The following is a 21,400-nucleotide window of genomic DNA, read 5'->3' as shown; positions in this document are numbered from 1 at the left end:
AATGCCGGTCTGACTAAGGGAGATACAGTATGTGGGTTACTAATTTGGGATATCTCCTAGTTACCACATGATCTAAGGTGGAACTCTCATAGGAGAAGGGCAACAGTGTCTTCATGATAAGTATTTGTAATCACGGCACCTGCATGTTTCCCAAGGAACCTCACTTTTGCAGTGCCAACGACATTAGGAGTGTCAAGATTGAGGTCTCAGGCCCTAGGAATGTGTTGTGCTACTGAAATGTTGACTTGGGCCCTTGGGGATCTTGCTGAGCATGGAGAAGAACCAGGGGCTGGTGTCTACAATTCGCTCTCCATTCCATTAGTCCCTGTCACTGATATATTTGTAGTTTAGAAACCATGGTTGAGGGGCACCTGTCTGGCTCAGTCAGAAGAGCATACAGCTCTTGATCTCCGGGTCATGAGTTCAAGCCCCATGTTTGGTGAAGATATTAAATAAATAAATAAATTGACTGACTTAACTAACTAACACAAAGAGCCCATGGTTGAGATGGCTGGTCTGCAGTATCTACTGGGCCCCTGCATAATAGCTATAGTTGCCCACTTCCTAGGTTCCTGTTTGTATAGGACGAAGAGTGCCTGTGTACCCACCCTTTCCCCTGTGATAACATCTTTCATAATCATAGTACAATTATCAAAACCAGGAAGTTGACATTGATACAATATAATGAACTACAAACCTTACTTGGATTTCGCTAGTTTTAAATGCATTCATTTTGAGGTGACAAGTTAATAGCTCTATGAAATTTTGTCAGATGTGTAGATTTATGTAACTACCACCACAATCAGAATACAGAACTGTTTCTCCACCCCCAAAGGAACTTCTACATGCTATATACCTTTACAGTCAAACCTTCCCCCCCATAACCCTAGCCCTGGTAACTATTGATCTGCTTTCCATTATTATGATTTTGTCACTTTGAAAATGGTATAAAAATGGAATCATATGGTATGTAACCTTATAACTTTTCTTTTTTCTAATTTTTTAAATGTTTATTTCTGAGGGAGAGAGTGACAGAATGTGAGCAGGGGAGGGGCAGAGAGAGAGGGCGACACAGAATCTGAAGCAGGCTCCAGGCTCTGAGCTGTCAGCACAGAGCCTGACGTGGGGCTGGAACTCATGAACTGTGAGATCATAACCTGAGTCGAAGTCAGACAATTAACTGACTCAGCCACCCAGGCGCCCCAACCTTCTAACCTTTTGAGATTGGTTTTTCTCAGCTTGATTTATGGTGATGTGTGTAAAATAGAGCAAGCAAGGTCTTGGAGACAGAGTTCCATCTTGCATGAGGAGAGCACCTCATTCTTTTAGATAGAGGAAATGACAGAGTGTAAGTCCACAGAGCATTGAGAATCGTGATACAGATTTAGAAATTGGGTGGCAATGAATTTGCTTCAGGGTAAAATGACTCCATAGACTAAAGAGCAGGGATTGGTAACTTGGGACATATGATTAACTTGAGATAGTTTATCCATGGACCGTTTCCCAGGCCAGAGGATTTAGCACACAATGAGTGGTATTGGTGATCTAATTATCAATGACCATAAAACCAGAATGCAAAATAACAGTATAAGGATGTCAGTTAAAACTGCTGCTTTAGAACTGCTGCTAATCCAGATGTTTTGTTTTTGTCTTGGGGTATGGTATGATCTAGATTGTCAGAAGCTTCAGCTCTGGTAAGAGAGAAGGTGGTGATTTTGTTTGCTGTGCCCTATCTCCCCGTGGTGAATGGATATACTGCGTAGGGGAGGATTTTGTGCTCTATTGTTTCAGCACAGTCACTGGGAAACTGGAGAGAACTTTGACAGTGAGTATTACTGACTTAAGGCCATCTAAAGAAATTTCATTAATACTGGTATCTTTCTGAACTCTGAAGTAAACCTTTTCCACACTGCTGTAAGTGTGAACTTTGGTATAAAAAATGTAAAAATTCTATCACTAAATAAAATAAAGGGCCCATAAGTAATGGTATGGAATTACCTCCTCTCAGAAGTCATCCTTCAGTGAGCCCTCAGCAAGTGGATAGGATGGGTGTACATAAAGCAGAGAATAAGGAAGGGCTGGTTATAGTAGTCATATCTTCCCCAGGGGGATCAGACAGTGACAGGCATAGCTAGTTCTCTCCATGTCCCTTCAAAGGCAAATTACTTTTACACTATCCTGTCAAATTGATTTATGGTGTATTTAGCAGCTCTGTGTTGTACAAGCCACTGTAAGGAGTAAATAATGCCAGTTGCTGTAACAAACAATCCCCACATTTTAGTAGTTTAACACAATATGAGTTTATTTCTTGTTTCAATGTGATAGTTGGGTAGTTTTCCTCCATTGTTTAGCTGTGTCATTTGGAACATGTGGACTCCAAGGTCTCAGGAGGAGAAAAACTAGCTGGAGGGCTATGCCAGATGTTTTTAAGACTCCCATCTGGAAGTAGCTTATATTACTTTGTTCCTCATTCTTTTTTGGTTAGAATTCACTCACATGGCCACAACCCAAATGCAAGGGGGACAGGGAAAATGTAGTTTTCTGTGGTCCTGGAAGTATAATATAGTGAACATACAAAAAATGATATACATACCATATTAGAATATAATCTCTTGCGTCACATGATTCTTGGCACACTTGCCCTATGAGGCCTCCAGTACAGATCTCAGGTGTGAGCAAAATAATATGAGGTGGAGAGTGTTCTCCAGCTGAAGGGCCTGGAAAATACAAGTTCATGGAGTTGAAGGAATCATTTGGTCTTAGCTACTGTCTTGGCCTAGAATTTACAAAATAGGGATTGGGAGTAGGATCAGCTGTCATGCAAAAGTGACGTGGGACAAAGCATTATTCACACATTATGAAAAACAGTACAAAAATTGGCGAACCAGCAGTGTGATAACCTCATTTGAGTTTTTGGTATGTGTGTTTTAGCCATCCTCAAGGCTGCCTTAGGTTTGATTGCTTTGGTGAGAAGTGAAGCTTCACTCTTCCTCCTTTCCATTCAGCTCTGGGAGCCTCTTCAGAGTCACTTTTTTATAGACCTATATCCCCTAAATCAGTGCTTTACTTTTCCCAGGTTCACGAGAAGGATGTGATCGGTATTGCACATCATCCTCATCAGAATCTGATTGCAACCTACAGTGAAGACGGACTTCTAAAGCTCTGGAAACCCTAATTCCACTTTTCTTCAACTCGCTTGAGAGCATGTACTTAAGTGAAGAAATATTCATGTATTGCTTTTTTCTTTCTAGGCTACCTTTTCTAAGCGATTGTCTGAATTAGGCACAAGAATAATTTTGTGAAAATTCATGTTCAAGTAGCAGCTACCCTTTTTATATTTTTTTAAGGTATTCATTTATCTGTTTCTAATTGGGGCGGTTATTTGATGTTTTCAGTAGTCTTCTACCTGGAGAGTGAAATACTGCTGTTTCTAGAAGAGAGTTATATACTCTTTGATTATTTGAAATGGTGATTAAGACGTATCTCCTACAGTAAAATTGTAAATAAGTAACTATCCCATATTCAGTAGCTCTTTGCTGGTCCATTCTTTTTAGATGTTAATAAACTTTACACCTTTTTTGGAGGTTTTGTTTTTAAATGTAAATAAGTGCTCATCTAGTTAACATATTTACTAGTTAAGTATGGAGGGTGGGACACAACATTCTAGTCTAGCAGGAAGTCAGTTCCTGTTTAGAAGGATAGACTGAATGTAAAAAGGCCAGGTATTGATAGGATCTCATTTCATTGCCCTCACTGTCCACTCATTCTTCTTAGCTGTGCCTTCTCATGCGTTCTGGCCAACTCCAGAGAACATCATCTTCATCTTCTGGATAGAACTTAGTTGTAGGATCCACTATGAGAATTCCGCTTTGGCATCTCTGAGGGTTTGGCATTGAAAATGTGCTGTTGTTCTGAAGAAAATTAGAAAAGGACCTGAGATTTAGAGAAGTCTTTTTAGGTATGTGCATCCTTACCAGTTAAAAGCCAGTAAAACTCTTGAAAATACTTTGCAAATGGGGTGTCTTTTATGTTTGAACCAAAGATGTATTGAGTGCGCTTATGTTGATGTTGGAGGGGCTGTGCCAGGTGTCATTTCAAGAAAGTGAGACCTTATTTGTGTAGACCTTTTATGCCTCCTTTTAAGTTTAGCACTCATTAGGTACAAATGAGTGGGGAAAATTTTTTAAATGATTTACATTGTTGGGGCACCTTGGTGGCTCAGTCGGTTAAGTGTCCGACTCGTGGTTTCTGCTCAGGTCATGATCTTGCGGTTCGTGAGTGCGAGCCCCACATCAGGCTCTGCGTTGGCAGTGCAGAGTCTGCTTGGGATTCTCTCCCTCTCTGCCCCTCCCCTGCTTGCTCTCTTTCTCAAAATAAACAAACTTAAAAAAACAAAGTTTTATAGTGTTCTAATTTGCCTTTGAGTGAAATATAGCCTGATCCTTTGCCTGGCACAATAATGCTCAATATTGGCTGAATTAATCCTTGGCAGCACTAAGAAATCCCTCTTCCTCAGTCATATTCCCAAAACTTTTTTTCCCTTTTGCCATTAAACCTGCAGCTTTTTGACAATGTATGCCATTTTGAGTTAAACATTAGCCATAAATCCATGAATTCAAGTGAATGTAGTTTCACAGCCCAGTGAAAAGTTTTCATGTAAGAAGTTTAAGGTGGAAAGAGGAAACAGCTTGTGCTAAGAATCCTTTAGAAATATCTTCAAGAAATTGGGATTTTATATTTAGCCCATGACCTTGTGAATGGTTGAGCAGTACTGTTAAGAATGAGAAACAACAGGCCTAAAGTGGAGTCCCTTGTGCTGGCCTTGTGCTAATAAGCTCCACACTGGCCAAGATTTAATACCTACCCAAACTGCAGTTTCGGCCTGTCCCAGGACTGTAATCATTAACCAGTGAATCTGGAATTCAGTATTTATGAGGTAATCTACCTGATAGACCCCCTCTGGCCTCCATAGGAAGGTAACCTTGCCTGAAACAATCCATTCTTGTTAGAGATCTCCTTTTCCCACCCCCTTCTGTGTATAAAAGCCTTTTGTTCTGTGCAGTTCTTCAGAGCTCCTGTTAGATGGGATGCTGCTGGATTCATTAACTGCTGAAGTAAGTCAATTGGATCTCAAAATTTACTCAGTTGAATTTTGTTTTTTTAACAGTAACTTTGTGCTCACGAAGAACAAGAATCTAGTTGGTCAGCACATGTTCACTTATTCCTTCTTGGAATTTTATCAAACATCTGTTCTTGTACCTAGTGCTGAAGATGGCTTAGTAAGACCAGTTCCTGTCAGAACAGGGAAGAAATGCCAGCCAGCTAAAAGGTGTAATTGAAATGGTGGGATAGGAGAAGGGCACCTGATAATAAGCCCCACTGAGTTAGGAAAGGCTTCCTGAAGTTGACCATAAAAGGACCAGCAGGAGCTGTGGGTAAAGGGGTTTGGTGGTCAAAGTTAGCTGAAGACTTCCAGGCACTGCAGTGTGGGATTCTTGCAATGCATGCAGTGTCTTGGGAGACCAGGTGAAGAGAAGCCTGGATTGAGAGTCATTAAATGTACCTTTTTTCTTAAATGAATTAACAAAAGTAAAAAAAATTAAGTCTTCCGCCTTTCCCAGGAAACCCTTGTGCAACTGTCTGTAACTTCCTTTTGTACAAACCTAAAAGGTATTTGCACTTACTCTGCACATAGCTTTTCTTATGGGAGGAGCCCCAGGGACTGAAGCTGAGGTGAGAGAAGGGCCACCCTGGCTTCTGGACTCCCATGCCAGCCCGTACCACTGTCCAGCTCTCTGTGAGCTGCTTGAGGGCCTTAGACCCTCTAGGCACACAGTGGGGTCTCTGTGCCCTTGTTCCAGGTCTGGGTAAAGCAGAGCAGTGCTGGAACCTGGCTGGCCTGCATTCTTGGGCTAGGGAGTCTCTGATGAGCTGTGGGTGCTGTTCACTGGCTGGAGCCAACTGTCAGAGGCTGGAGGTGTCTGTCTGATGGTACCACTGGACTGCTTTTTCACTTTACAAAGAGATGGCAGAGATCATGTTTGTTGGCCTCTTAACCAGTATCAACGGGAGAGGATAAGCAAATGGGAGTTTGATGGCAGTAACCAATGGCATACAGCAGTCCCTCATCTGGTTTCAGTTACATGCAGGCAACTGCGGCCCGAAAGCAGATGATCCTCCTCCTGACTTAGCATCAGAAAATCAAATGGAGCCTAACAGCATGTCATAATGCTTTAATCATTCACCTCTCTTCATCTCGTGTGGGCATTTCATCTCACATCATCACAACGGTGAGTACAGTACTATTTTGAGACCACATTCACCTTTTATTACAGTATGTTCTTACAATTGTTCTATTTTGTTTTTGCTATTAATCTTACTGTGCTAAATTTATAAGGATTATAGGTAGGTATGTATGTATAGGGAGAAACAGTGCATAGCGCTCAGGACTCTTCTAGGTTTCAGACCTCCACTGGGGGTCCTGGAACATATCCAAACTGTGTGGCAGGGTGGGGGCAGAGGTGGACACCCGCATTCTTCCGAAAACATGTTCCATCAGGTAGCTAGGAAAGTAGGTACTCTGCTGCAGCCTACAGATACAACTGGTATTTGTCTCCAGCACTTACAACTTAAAATACACGGCAGTAAAGTTTCCTTCAGTAGGGTAAGGATATTTGCCCTATTCCCCATTGAGTTGTTAAATTTGTATTTCTGGGGGCACCTGGGTGGCTCAGTTAAGTGTCCAACCCTTGATTTCCACTCAGGTCATGAGTTTTGTGGGTTTGAGCCCGTCAGCAACTGGGCTATCAGCAAAGAGCCTGTTTGGCTCTCTCTGCCCTTTCCCCATTGGTTTCTCTCAAAATAAAAAAAATAAATTTGTGACTCTGGATACATTGAAATCTGAGGATGGGATTTCAAGGCAACCTTTCTTTAAATCTCAGGTACAATTATTTTCTTCAGTTGCTTTTCAACTTGTACTAAGAGCCCTTCCTTCCTATGTAAGCAGCCCTGTTTAATTCTCTGAATTACTCTTAGGAAGTACAGCCTATTATGGTTTCCATAATACACATGAAGAAAGGGACTTCCAGAGGTTCCCATACCTTGTTCATGGAGCACGCAATGAAAGCCAGGTGCAATTCCAAAGCTCAATTTCTTTATTCTTTGAATCTGGCTGTTAGCTGCTTCTCTTTAGGTCTGGGAACAGGCAAAGAATGCATGAATTGTGTCTCCACAATCCATTACAATTTATTTACCTAACCCGGCCACAGGAAGGGAGATGAGTAAAAGAGCACTGAAGGACAACTGGGACTGCAGTTTTTACCGTTAACTTACTTGGGCCAGAGCAGTGGTTCTGTCATCCAGTAAATAAATCAAAGGTAAATTTTCAGGTCCTGTCCCTGACCTATGGAATCTGCAATCGTGGCACTGGGGCTCATCAACCTTGCTGTTTTGAGATCCAGAACACTAGAGGGCAGTTTCTCCACTCCTAAAACGGATGTTTTGATTCTTGTTCTGCCTCACAAGGTTGTAGATATAACCCAGTTAAGTGATAACTGTTTAGGACTTAAGAAACCCTTGAAAGAGCATCTTTATTTTGCTGTAGCTTGTTAGCAGTTTCATTCACTGTATTTTTACACCCTACACATTTTTCCTACATTATTTCAAAAAAGATATTGTGATGAAGTGTACATCTAAGCTGGGAAGCTCCCTGGTCTGAGCCTGAAACTTCTAACTGCAGTGTCAAAGGCTGCCATTATTGGACTTTCTCTTACCAATGCATTATCCTAGATGGTTAATAGGACTGTATCCCTATGTTGGTAGTGTTAAACTTTGGCTGTTGATAAACATCTTGGTGCTTAAGCTACTACACCCAGCTCCATGATGTTAAAATCCGGGCGTGGGGTGGGGGGTGGGGCTCACATGTTTTTAGTTTCCCAGGTAACTAAGTGTAGCCAAGGTTGAGAAGCAGTACCATGTGCAGAAAAAGACCTGATGCTAATTTCACATACAGGAAGATCTGCCACCATGTTCCATTAGCACCCTCATGGGACATTCTTACTCCCTACAAGTATGAGTGGATGGGGAAGGCATCAGAGCAAGCATTAGTGCTAGGGCCAGGAACTCCACTTGTGTGGATGCACATGCATTCCTGTAGCAGACTTGGTCAGAGCTGTAAGAGATGACCTTGGTCCAAGTTCTCAGGGGTAGCTTTTAGACTACAAACTGTTTCTGCCTTTCCTGGTTAACTATTTCCTTTTCAGATTTCTATTTTTCTTTTATTTTTATACTGTATAATTCAGTAGCATTACATTAATAACATTCACAACCTTGTAGAACCATCACTGTTTATCTAAAACTTTATCACAACCAATTAAGCATTAACCATTCATTCCTCTTCCCCCTAGCCCTTGGTAACTGGTCTATGAATTTGCCTTGATAGGTCATTTAAGTACACATACACATAAAATAATTTGTCCTGTCGCACACGCACCATCACATTTTGTCCATTAGTTGGGTATGGGTTTGCTCCCCCTTTGGCTACTGTGAATTTTACAAACAACACTGGCAACAAGTATCTCACTTAGCCAAGGAGTCAATTACTAACTTTAGGCTTTTTGAGAAACTGCTCAACTTTTCTATAAGAGATGCACCATTTTACATTCCTACCAATGAATGAGGTACTGGGTTCCAATTTCTCCACGTTTTCACCTATTTTCATTTTGGATTAGTAGGTGTGAAGTAGTATTTCACTGTGGTTGTAATTTATAGTTGCCCTCAATGACTGATGTTAAACATGAGGATTTCAATTTTTTAAGATGTTATATGTATTACAACTCAGGGTTCTTTGGAGAAAATTAAGATTTCTGGTCATACTTTGTTGTGCTTTCTTGAGTACCTGGCATCATACCCAAACAGAAGGGTAGCTGTATGGCACTGACTAAAAATGACAATCTAAAAATAACAGGTTATTAATTATTTCACTATGACAAACACTGGAAGTGTGAAAACTTTATGTTTTAGTTTCTCCTTTTTAACTCAAATGTGCTCTATGAGGGGAACTTAGATGCGGGCCACTTCTGGAGAAATGTTTAACCTTACTGATTACAGGAGATGCAGCAGAAATCAGGATAAATGGGTAAAAACTTTCACATTTTCACACCAGTGTTTGCAAAGTTTTTAAAAACCCTTTTGGCTCATTACTTACCCCTCACCCACTTTCACTCCCCACCCTTGTTTAACATTCAACTATAGTTAAGTACCATTTTCAATTACCCATTTAAGTAGTTAAATGACAAATTACCTATCTTAATTAATGAAAAGCCAATGCTTTTAATCTAGGGGAAAAAAAAGCCTGTAGTGACACACTGGAAATGCTTTGTAATCAGTATATTAAGGAGACATTCATACATTTCAAGAATTGCTTAATTCTGATATCCAGATTTAAGCTTGTGAACATGACTTTTAAACATACAATTAAAGCTATTCATCATAATTTGCTATACTACCAACATTAAATTACAGTTACTTCGGAGCGTAAGTTAAATTGTTTAAAGTAAGCCTGTAACATACCTAAAAAACACCTTCCTAGCTCATACATGCAAATTTACTTTTCTGTGTAAATATCTCTTCACTCTAAGTTACCCTGCTCCCGAAGTCACTACTCTGAAGCTTATCATGGTCCAAAGAGAAGGAAAAAAAGTGTAACCAGGACTGGTGTGTGTGTGTGTGTGTATATATGTATGTATGTATATATATATATATATATAAAATATATATATATTAAAAAAAAGATGGCACAGAAGGGAATGCAGTTCTACAAGTGCAAGCCCTCAGATTATGATAAACCCCTTCTTTAGAAAGGTATCCTTTCCACCACTGATACCACAGGCCAAATTACACAGCATGCCATCTTTAAGTAACAGTTGAGGCAACAGAATAAATGCAGAAGCATCACAATGAATCCCACTTAATAGAACTACAGACCAACACTTCTCTACAAATTCTTTTTCAGATTGCCAATTAAACACAAGTTTTTAACTTCATAGCTTAACAATTAAGGGTCATACACTGAAGTCAATACATTTACCTAGCATTTTCAGTCTAAACTAGTTCATGTACATAGAACTGAAATCAATTACAAGGTCGGGCCTCTAACAAATGCTAGGGGAGATTTTTTAAAAGTAGTTTTTACAAGTATTAAACTTATCTTGCACACTGAATTCATCATACATACAGGGCAAAGTCAGAGCTTTTATATTTTTTATTCTTCATTTAACTTTTAAAACACTACTATAGTTGAATATTAAAACAAAAACAATAATAGCAAGTAGTGAGCTATGATTATAGTCCTTCATTCGTTCACTACTGCATATAAAATGCCAGCAGTGTTCTTCACTGGCCCCATTAAGAGGTCTGACACTGAACACCTCCCCTAGGGTGATGTTCATCATCCTCATACGCTTCTCCATTGTAATGGCGCCTTCTTTCCTGATTTGGATCAAAGTCCACCAGTTCTACCTGGTCCATTTCATCAGTCTCTTCTACTTCCTTCCTCTCAGGTAGGAGCTTTTCCAGCAAAGACAGTTTATCAGGAGAGAGAAAGCCATTCTCAGGGAAGTTTACCTATAAAAAGAAATCTCCACTGTAAGTTCCATTTGATTTACTTAACCAAGTAGCTCCTTAGACATATTACCATTGACCCATTTTCCCCAGAAAAACACTTGAGAACATTATCTTTTGGTGAATCTGCCAATCCCAAGTTACAACACATGTTCTAAAAGGCACAAAAACATCTAGCTAGTATAGCCTTAACTAGAATTTAAGGCATTAAAAAAAAAAACCCTCATCGGAGTAAAACTGCACTGTGATGATTATGGTTCTATTCAGCCAATGTAAGAACCCACACTAAAACATACTAATTCCTTTTAACAGAATTTAAACAAAGCTATTCATCGTCACAAAAGCAGTCCTTCTTTTCCCAAAAATGTTTTTTAAATTTCTTAAAAAGTATACTTTTGAGACAGAGCATGAGTAGGGGAGGGGCACAGACACAGGGAGACAGAATCCGAAGCAGGCTTCAGGCTGAGCTGTCAGCAGAGCCCAATATGGGACTCGACCAATGAACCGCGACATCATGACCTAAGCTGAAGTCGGACACTTAACCGACCAAGCCACCCAGGCAACCCCAAAAATGTTTTTAATAAAAGCTGTATTTGTTGGTCAAGGGCCAATTTAAGATTGAAAAAAAAATGGTTGGGGGTTGCTTTATGAACCATCCTATTAACCAAGCACTGTAGTATTTTGCCAAAAACTCACAATGGCTAAGTACTTCTGCTGAACTAAATATAAGATCCTAATTATAGCCTTGTGTTAGCTCATTTCTTCCTGAACAAGAGACTATAATGTGCTTTACCATCCAGAAATGTAATTCTGTCATATTTATTAAGCTAATCATTGTCAAGTATTCCCAGGCTACTTTATAGCTTACCTTAAATTCAATGATTAGGCGACCCTTTTCGTATGGTCTACGATAAATTGGCATGCCTTCATTCAGCACACACTTGATATCTCCATGCTTGACAATCTGACCTAAAAACATAGAAGCCAAGTTTTATTAAATACAGTCACATTTTTATGAGGCGGGGAAAATAAAGAGGAATGTCCTAGCTCACTGACAGGAATAAATATATGTGAAGCAATCCAATTACCTTTCAGTTTTTAGGGGCTTCCTTAAGAAACCCAATTACCATACAATTTCAGCTCAGCTCACGGGAGAGACTTAATTGAACAAGTAATTATACTAGTTTTCTCAGTGCCTATATACTAGCTAGCAGCAGACCGCGAAAATACTTCAACAGACAAGCTCATCTAAGTTATCATACCTGGATGAGAAGTAATGACAATGGTTCTGTTGTCTAGAGTAGATATTGGCTTTTGAAAGCCGCACAGTGCTTCAACCAGCTGTATGTCCATACACATGAAAAGATCCTCTCCTCGCCTGTTATCAACATAAATATGACATACACTCAATTCTCTCAAAACACCAGTGATTAGAAGTACCACAACAGGCAAATCCGTTTTCTTAACAAGAAGCAAGGGTATCTTTCACAAAAAAGTCCTTTCTCTCCCAATTCTCAAAACAGCTGTGATCTAGAAACAGCAACCCTGCCAACCATTTCCTGGGTAAGACTTTAGAATCTTTCCACTCATTCTAGGTAGCCTCTACTACTTACCATCCCCACTACCTAATTTTAAATCTGGTTTCTTAAGGGGAAAAAAATTTTCCCACAACAGTGCAGCTTAAAAAAAAAAAAAAAGTGCTGATATTAAGAAGGAAAGGACAGGGGCGCCTGGGTGGCGCAGTCGGTTAAGCGTCCGACTTCAGCCAGGTCACGATCTCGCGGTCCGTGGGTTCGAGCCCCGCGTCGGGCTCTGGGCTGATGGCTCAGAGCCTGGAGCCTGTTTCCGATTCTGTGTCTTCCTCTCTCTCTGCCCCTCCCCCGTTCATGCTCTGTCTCTCTCTGTCCCAAAAATAAATAAACGTTGAAAAAAAAGAAGGAAAGGACATAGTGTGAGGCAGAACAGACTCCCAACTGGGTCCTGGATTTAGGTTCTGTGAAATTAAATAATGGGGATGACCAATTCCAAATGATAAAAGAATTTTTTACTGACCTACATGAATTACTAATATAGTGCTTTGCATATTATGAAATACTTTTTGTATTTTGTATAGCCCACTTCCTTCTTGTGCTTAGACTTTCTTTTCCAGTTCATATTAGTAAGATAACTTATCCACAGAGTACTCTCCAAATAAAACTTGTAGATTCAGGGGTGCCTGGGTGGCTCCGTTGGTTAAGCATCTGACTCTTGATTTCAGCTCAGTCAACAGTTCCTGAGTTCGAGCCCCACATCGGGCTCTGTGGTGACAGCACAGACCCTGCTTAGGATTGTTTCCCCCTCTCTCTCAAAAGCAAGCATTAAACAAACAAAAACAAAACTAGTAGATTCACCTCAAATGACCCCATCAAAATCCTGACTTTGATAGCATTTCCCATTATTTAAGACACTTATAGGAATGTTCTTTTTCACTAACTCAAAACCAGTTCCTTCAGATGTCATTTCATTCCCAACAGATTTATAGGATCCCTACTCTCGTCCAAAGCTATAAATTAGCAATGACTATATATTTAACACATGGGTTAACAAATCCTTATTCTTAACTGTAAGAGCATAAACAGTATCACTTCACAGCAACAGACCTCAATTTATATACTAATTTAGTTTTCTACAGAGAAGTTTCTATACATTTATTTACAATTAAAAGCAACTCAACTTACCACAAACTCTGGACTAAAAGGGGCAAAAGGTTTAGGTCATTTCAAATTAACTGCTTACACAAAGACTATTTATATTCATACAAAACACTTCTTAAAAAAAAGCATATCCTTTAGGTAAGGATTTACCTAAATTTACCCAAAAACCAAAATCTGATCTTTTTGTTTGTAGCCTACTGAAACAATGGCTAACAGCCTTTTAGAAAAGATATCACATATAACCTAACTCTACTACACTTTTCTACAGTATTTCCAGTAGTTTTTTAGAGTAATGAAAAGCACATTTAAAAAAATGCAATTTGTCAGTTTGAGTAATTGGTAAGTTTTTACCTAGTAAAAACAGCATGGTCCTTCTGATCTAAAACAATGATAATATCTCCTGGTTCCAGTCCAGGTTCTTGGTCTCCTTCACCATGGAATGTTATCTTCTGGCCATCTTTCATGCCTAAAAACAAAAGATTAGTTTTACACTCTTATTTAACATCCAACTAATGTCAGAATCTTTATTAAGAAATGGGTGCATGTTTGTGTATGCCTGAAAAAATGCTCAAGTCTTTGTGGATGCTAAATTTACCGAAATGACTAAGAATGCCCACATGATTCAATCAGGCCAATTTCTTACTGAAGAAAGTGATCATAGGGGAGAACACAAACCATAGACGCAAACCCACGTGAGCCTCCAAATCTCAGAGCTGCTATTTACTGCTAGCTGGATTACCCTGGGGAAGCAAGTTGCATAACATTCCAAAATAAATACCAACTTTCGCAGACACCTACCTCATCAGGACTGTTTCTAGGATTAAATAAAAAGGCCCATGCTGCCACCAAATCAGTTAACTGGCAAACATAACCATAATAATTAACAATAAACATTACTTATATCCAGCTTGTCTCCTGAACCAATCACTGAGGGGACCCAAACAAGAGCCACTGTTTTACATATTATGAAAGATATGAAACCCCTATTATGTAGCCAAAACTGTAATGAATATCCATCAAACTAGATCCAGCAGATCATTTCATAACTAATCCTTCATGTATTATAGTACCTTCACCCATGTTCCCCCCTCCATTTAAAAAAAATTCTTTTCAGTGCTTATTTTTGAGACAGAACATGAGCAGGGGAGGGGGCAGAGAGAGAGGGAGACACAGAATCTGAAGCAGGCTCCTGGCTCTGAGCTGTCAGCAGAGCCAGATGCGGGGACATGGGGCTCGAACTCACGATTCGAACTGTAAGAGATCATGACCTGAAGGAAAACGGATGCTTAACTGACTGAGCCACTCAGACACCCTTCCCCCAATCCCTTTTTGAAGCAAAATCTAAATACATGAGGATGTATCCCTAAAAAACTAAGAACTTAAACCACAATACCAGTATTACATAGAAGAAAACGAACAGTTTGTCTTTATTCTTGAGGCCAAGTTGCTGTCTTGTTACAGCAGTGAAGCAATTCAACTGTACTTGGTTTTGCTCGATGTTCCACTACTGTAAAAAGCATGGATAAAAGCAGCAAATATGGCTTCACTTACAACTAATGCTCTCCTAAAAACACTGTTGGTAGCAAAAGGGATGTTCTATCAAAGCAAAAAAATCCAAACCTGACTACACATGGACCAACTGAGAGAGGAAAAGTGAAAGGAGGGCAGTACCATAAATCACACAAAAGAACATTACAGAGGCTTAAGTTAATGCAGATTTACGTAGTAATATGGAATGAGGTTCATATGATCGACAATTCCGTATTAGTATGCACATTATGTAATAGTTTCATTTTAAATTAGCCATGTCTGAAAGACATTGCTACATGTTCATAAGTTCTTGTTTACCAGTTAAAACATGTTCATTAGTTTAGAACAATTTCAAGAAAATAGGAGACCCCCTGAATTCTTCACCTAAACCCCCCTATCCTTAAAAGAAGGCACATCCTGGAGTGCCTGGCTGGTTCAGTCAGTGGAACCCATGACTCAATCTTAGGGTTGTCAAGTTTGAGCCCCACTGGTAAGTGTAGAGAATACTTAAAATCTTTACCAAAAAAAAAAAAAAAAAAAAAAAAGGCATATCCTTTAATCTAGCAGTTCCCAAGGAAATCGTTATTTCAGTTACAAGTGGAAGATCTAATGATTTAATAGAAGAAAATTAAGTTTAGAACACTATTCAATCATTTGCTGATATCAGTGTTCTATCAAAATAAGAAAGTGACTCAGAACTCACCTTTGTCAATATGAACTTCTAGAATCTTCTTTTCTCGAACTATCTTCCTTCCGTTGCAGCTTTTACATCTATCTTTAGGACTGATTCGTTCCCCATGGCCCTGGCACTCCATGCACACAGATTGAATTTGCTGAACCATTCCAGGTCCTATCTGATGAATTCTTATTTGCATTCCAGTACCTCGGCAATTGGGACAACATTCTACCGCTCCTTTCTTACCACCTCGGCCTAAACAGTTTAAAAAGAAATGTTGGAATTTAGTATTGGATATGATGAATGTTTTAATATTAATCAAAGTTCTTAAACACTACATTCAGTTTCCAAGGTTTGATGGAATGCTGTCCTAAAAATCTACAATTCAGCCTTTTTATATTTCACAAAATATAGCCACCACCAGCTTCAGTTAATAGATAACATTTTTACTGTCTTTCCAAAGAACCATTTCAGATTTTTAAAAAAAAATTTTTTGTTAATGTTTATTTATGTTAGATAGAGACAGAACATGAATGGGGGAGGGTCAGAGAGACAGACACAGAATCTGAAGCAGGCTCCAGGCTCTGAGCTGTCAGCACAGAGTCCGATGCGGGGCTCAAACTCATGGACCGTGAGATCATGACTTGAGCCGAAGTCGGATGCTTAACCGACTGAGCCACCCAGGTGCCCCCAGATTTTTTTTTTTTTTTAATTTTTTTTTTCAACGTTTATTTATTTTTTTTGGGACAGAGAGAGACAGAGCGAGACAGAGCATGAACGGGAGAGGGGCAGAGAGAGAGGGAGACACAGAATCGGAAACAGGCTCCAGGCTCTGAGCCATCAGCCCAGAGCCCGACGCGGGGCTCGAACTCACGGACCGCGAGATCGTGACCTGGCTGAAGTCGGACGCTTAACCGACGGCGCCCCCCAGATTTTTGTTTTAAACATGTGCTCCCAAAGCACAATTTTTAGGAATACTTTATCTGTGAGATGAGAACATTTTTTTTTTTTCAACGTTTATTTATTTTTGGGACAGAGAGAGACAGAGCATGAACGGGGGAGGGGCAGAGAGAAAGGGAGACACAGAATCAGAAACAGGCTCCAGGCTCTGAGCCATCAGCCCAGAGCCTGACGCGGGGCTCGAACTCATGGACCGCGAGATCGTGACCTGGCTGAAGTCGGACGCTCAACCGACTGCGCCACCCAGGCGCCCCGAGATGAGAACATTTTAAAGCATGTATTCTCTTTAGAAAATACCTTTATTTCAAACAAATAACTTAAGATTACATGTTCTCACCCAGAAACTGGTCTAAACAGTTAAGTGTCCAAAAAAGAAGACACTGTTTAAACCATTATTACAAATCAGGGAAGCTATTAGAAAGATGTAAGAGTTTTAAAGAGAACAGAAGTGTTCAACTCTGAATAATGTTGAGGAAAAAAAAGACACCACAAATTTGATCCCAACTGTATTTAAAAGATACAGGGGGCCCCTGAGTGGCTTAGTTGGTTAAGGTCCAACTTCAGCTCAGGTCATGATCTCATGTTTCAGGAGTTCAAGCCCCACATCAGGCTCTGTGCTGTCACAGCAGAGCCTGCTTCGGATCCTGTCTCCCTTTCTCCTTGCACCCCTCCCATCCATAATAAACAAACGTTAAAAAAAAAAAAAAAAGGAATAAAACACACACGTGGAAAAGGTGGTGGATTCAGGAGGTTTTCTTCATACTCGTACTCTCCAAGATTTAGGTAGAGTACTGTCAGTTTTATTTATCTAGAAGAGCTTTGGTCTCATTTTCACTTATAGTAAAGGTGTGAAAAGACCATACCTTCACATTTGTCGCAAATCACATTCTTTTGCAGAGCTAGTTTTCTTGTTGCACCATTATATAAATCTTCCAAGGTTACAGAGAGCTGATGCACAACATTTTTACCTAGAATAAATGACAGCTCGTTAAAAATCTAAGAAATCTCTTATGTTTGTGTTCATTGCACTTTAAAAATAGTAAAGAATAATGAAAGACTCGTCTCACAGGACACATCTGTTGAGCACCTATCACATACATAGAAGTTGGCCACATTATCACACATGATCCACGAACTATGATGTGATTTCAGTTGAGGAAAACTGGGTGACATTGAATAATCTGCCCGAGGACATATTTGTGGCCATCTTATAAACCATGCTAATCAAAAACCTCAACTGCAAAATCACTTGGGAAATCGATGTTATTTAAATAGGTTTCACAATAAATTAATCCAAACTGCATTTCTGTCCTAATATACTCTAAACCTTTCATTTAGTATGGTACTGAACATGGCCAACCATTTCTTCATCCAAAAATCCTTCAGCACACAGAGTTCCAACTAAGCAAAATTCGCCAGGAAAGCAGACATATTTATTCAGTCTCTACAGAAGGCTATTAATTTCCACTTCTTTCTGAAGCGTGGCATATTTACTTTTGGGGCAACAGTAGTTAAAGACTGTATTTCTCATACAGTCCTATTCAATACACCTACAACAATAGAAACGTTTTATATCCATGATATCTAATACAGTAGCCACTAATCACATGTAGCTATTTAGCACCTAAGAATGGCTACTATAGAGAAATTTATTTAAATGTGGCCAGTGGCTATAAAGCAGTGCCATATCTCACCTTAAAATGTGAAATGGAAAATAGAGATTGCATAAGGATACAAAGACTACAAAGAAGTCACTTGCCAATAGTTAATTAATAAGTTCCTAGCTAATGATTCTTCCACAATGACTTTTATCCACCAGGAATGAGTACTGCCTTAAGCCTCAGTGAAAAACCTCCCTCACTCTTATTTGCAGAGCATGCCTAAAGAGTATTTTTAGTTTCCAATGAAGCACCATTAACTGTATCCTTTTCCTCCTAGCTCCACCTTTGGTTCTGTATCAAATACAGGTCCATGTAGTTGATTCTGGCATGCTAAAAACTGCCCTTCTTTACCTTTATAGATTTGAGACTACAGAGAAGGGAGAGCAAACAATTCCTGAAGTGTGACTTATCCTCCAGTTTCATGACCAAAAAACCTTTTAATGGGAGTCAGACTTTGCTAGTCCATTCCTTAAAAAAATTAAAACAAACAAACAAACAAAAAAAAACCCCAGCTGTTTTTCTGTGGGACAAATCATCTTAAGTAATTAACTTTGATTACAAATTGTTTTAAGTTCCTTAACTACATTTTTGTTAAAATGTTAGGGGTACATATTTTAAATTGAAGTGAGATTAAACAGACTGTAAGCTAGTGGGACATAATAAAAGCTAATCCTGACTCTGATGCCTTGCTACATATGACCCTGAGGAAATTTTAAATTTCTGCACTTTAACTCACTTTGAACAAGGCCACCACCTCCAACTGGGCTGGAGGGTGGGGGAGGGGTCAAATATCTCTAAAAAGGGTTTTGAATACTATGTTCCTATACTCTATTCCTTTACCTAAGGGTTGCTAACCTTCCATATGTCATACATATTGGAGAACTTTACAAGCACTTGTTAGAACTTGATTGACTTAGCTGTTTTTGGTTACCTCTCACTTTAAAAAATTACATCAAAGTGGCAGTTTGTCAGTTTGCAACTTATACCAACATGTAAACAAGCATTTCAAATAGGTGATTTCTCAAGAATTTACTTTCACAAAGGGCTACTTTAATTTGCTGCATGTGGACTAGGTTATTCTTACCTCTCCTCTCTCTCTGCATCCTTCCTCCTCCTCCAAAAAACATATCAAAGATGTCCATGGGGGAGCCAAAACCACCACCTGCTCCACCTTCTTTAATTGCCTGTTCTCCTCCTTTGTCATATAATTCCCTTTTCTTCGCATCAGAGAGCACTTCATAAGCTTGAGAAATCTGTTTAAACTGTTTGAGAGAAAGAAAATTTCCCTTCAGAAAAAAAGTGCTGCAAAAACTATCACTGTAGTACACATACTCATTGTCAGACTGCAATGGAAATAGTATATACCTGGCAAAGAATTACACAGCTACATTTAAGACTGAACACATAAAAAAAAAAAAAAGTAGGAGTACATCACTTACCTTCTCTCCTTCATTTGGATTCTTGTCAGGGTGGTACTTCAAAGCCAATTTCCTGTAAGCCTTTTTCAATTCTTCCTGGGTGGCATTGGGTTTGACCCCCAAAACATCATAGTAAGTAGTTTCTTTCACCATTTTCTACAGCCTGAAATAAAATGCAATTTTAACTTTCAACTATTAATTAGGAAAAGTCAGAATTAAGGCAGAGAAATCTTCTTTCCAAATCTGATAGAACGCTACCTTCCCTAACCTTCAGAGAAGGTAACAAATCCTTTGGTAATTCAGTGATAAATTCTTACTAAATATTCACAGGCCTTTCTCTGTAGCAGCTGGTCCCCACTCTCCCACAGGAAAGCTCCATACTTAACGCCACTATTATCCGGATTCTTCCTGTTTCTCTTTCCCAGTATGACAGCAGTAATCAAAGAGCACCAATAGGCTCAGTTCTTACGTTATCCTTATCTTCCGGTAAATCGGATAAGCCCTACACTCCCTAGATAAAAAAACATTTGGACACGGGGGAGGAGGGAAAGGAGTGGTTTATGAAACTGATTTTAAGCCACCACAAAGCGAGCTCTCCCCCCGGCAATCTTAATGGTGTTTCTCAATCAAAGAACTTATAGCATCTCTACTTTCACTACCGAACACCTCTCGCCCCCACGAGTCAGCGTAGTTTCCATGGTGTTAGGTTGCCCCCTACGTTAGGTGCAGACCGTTACGGTTTTCTTCCTCCCACCTGGGACCGAAGGGGTGGGAGAACCCCAGCCAGCCCTCAACAAAGAGGAGCTCGGAGAAGCGACCGCAGCCTCCGCCCCGCTCCCTCCGCAGCCCCTCGCCCCCTGGCTCCTTCCGCGCGTGCGCGAATGGTCGCCCACCCCCAGCAAGCCGGAGCAGAGGGGACGCGGGGGCGCGCACGGAAGGGGGGTCGATTGGAAAGCTGAGGGCTCCAAGTCCTTGGGGACCTCGGGCTAAATAGAGTGGAAAATGCTTCAGGAAACATCTCGAGCCCACTCACCGCGTGCGGAAGACTGCTGCGGCAACACACCAGCCCTCCCAAAAAGAAAATCGTGAATACAGGAACCGACAACCCTCCCGCCCACGCGGAGTCAACCGCCTCCGACCGCGGCTCCATCCGGCTTCCCCGTGCCGACAATGGCGCCGGCCTTGGGACGAGAGGAAGCGCGAGAGCTGAAACTCACCGGTGAGGGGGCCGAGGCCGGTGTGGGGGAGCGGGAAGGAGCGCGTTGCTGGGCGCAGCTCGGGCAGCCGCCGCTCCTCCGCTTTTCAGCGAGCGTTCTGGAAAGTTCCGCCCGGCGCGCCGCAGCCGTCGTCTTTTGTAGCCGAGTCCTGGCGCGTCACTCGACGGAAGTCCCGCCCCTTTCGCCGCTGCCACCGCCCCGCGGTTACCTAGGCAACGGCGCGGGGGCGCTCGGACTGGGAGGAGCTGTGCCGAAGGGCCTTGTGGGGGTGGGCGCAAGCCTTGGTTCCTGGCGCTCGTGGAACTTTCTGGAGTTCCTTCCTCCACCCAGTGGGCCGGGGAGCGCGGAAGTCTTGGGCGGGAGCGGGGATTGCTCAGGAGCGGTGCAGTACCCGGCCAATTCCGGAATCCCAAATGCGCGGGGCCGTGGCTGCGGCCTGTGATGGCGTGGGGGGCTTGGGAACAGAGCCCCGTGAGGGAGCTGAGTTCGGAACGAGAACCTCTCAGAACAAAGCCCTCCCTTCCTCCTCCCCGCCGGCCCCTCTTTTGCCTCTTTGGGCGTCTCTAACTGGCTTTGTTCCTCAGCCTTGAGATTCTGGAAGCCCGCTGGGGAAGAAATGCCGAGC

At 41.0% G+C, this 21,400-nt stretch overlaps 3 protein-coding genes across 7 annotated transcripts in view; 2 read left to right on the top strand and 1 right to left on the bottom strand.

The window, feature by feature from the left end:
* SMU1 (SMU1 DNA replication regulator and spliceosomal factor) overlaps positions 1 to 3,583 on the top strand; it is a 21,565-nt gene extending 17,982 nt beyond the window's left edge. For both annotated transcript variants that reach the window (XM_045468688.1, XM_045468689.1), the window contains exons 11-12: positions 1,673 to 1,825; positions 3,077 to 3,583. In XM_045468688.1, the coding sequence (XP_045324644.1) occupies positions 1,673 to 1,825; positions 3,077 to 3,175 (252 nt within the window). In that variant the 3' untranslated portion in view covers positions 3,176 to 3,583. The remainder of the gene's footprint in view (positions 1 to 1,672; positions 1,826 to 3,076) is intronic.
* Positions 2,628 to 21,400, bottom strand: DNAJA1 (DnaJ heat shock protein family (Hsp40) member A1). 4 transcript variants are annotated; one of them, XM_045468694.1, is made up of 9 exons: positions 20,776 to 20,941; positions 19,580 to 19,721; positions 19,225 to 19,402; positions 17,343 to 17,447; positions 15,547 to 15,774; positions 13,665 to 13,779; positions 11,883 to 11,998; positions 11,489 to 11,589; positions 2,628 to 2,717 (listed from the first exon to the last, which is right to left on the bottom strand). In XM_045468694.1, the coding sequence occupies exons 2-9, from the start codon at positions 19,709 to 19,711 to the stop codon at positions 2,643 to 2,645; spliced, it is 1,050 nt and encodes a 349-aa protein (XP_045324650.1). In that variant the 5' UTR covers positions 19,712 to 19,721; positions 20,776 to 20,941; the 3' UTR covers positions 2,628 to 2,642. The 4 variants fall into 4 exon arrangements, with proteins under 4 accessions (XP_045324650.1, XP_045324647.1, XP_045324648.1 ...); XM_045468691.1 differs by lacking the exon at positions 2,628 to 2,717 and adding an exon at positions 9,373 to 10,623 and having other exon boundaries at positions 20,776 to 21,400; XM_045468692.1 differs by lacking the exons at positions 2,628 to 2,717; positions 20,776 to 20,941 and adding exons at positions 9,373 to 10,623; positions 20,592 to 20,621.
* Positions 20,632 to 21,400, top strand: part of APTX (aprataxin) — a 65,582-nt gene continuing 64,813 nt past the window's right edge. The window contains exon 1 of the mRNA XM_045468696.1: positions 20,632 to 20,777. The gene's annotated coding sequence lies outside the window, so the exon portion shown is untranslated. The remainder of the gene's footprint in view (positions 20,778 to 21,400) is intronic.

The sequence above is a fragment of the Leopardus geoffroyi genome, chromosome D4 (assembly GCF_018350155.1).
Source record: "Leopardus geoffroyi isolate Oge1 chromosome D4, O.geoffroyi_Oge1_pat1.0, whole genome shotgun sequence".
Taxonomy (NCBI): Eukaryota; Metazoa; Chordata; class Mammalia; order Carnivora; family Felidae; genus Leopardus; species Leopardus geoffroyi.
The sequence above is the reverse complement of the archived record's forward strand: the minus strand, read 5'-3'. Positions and strand labels throughout refer to the sequence as shown.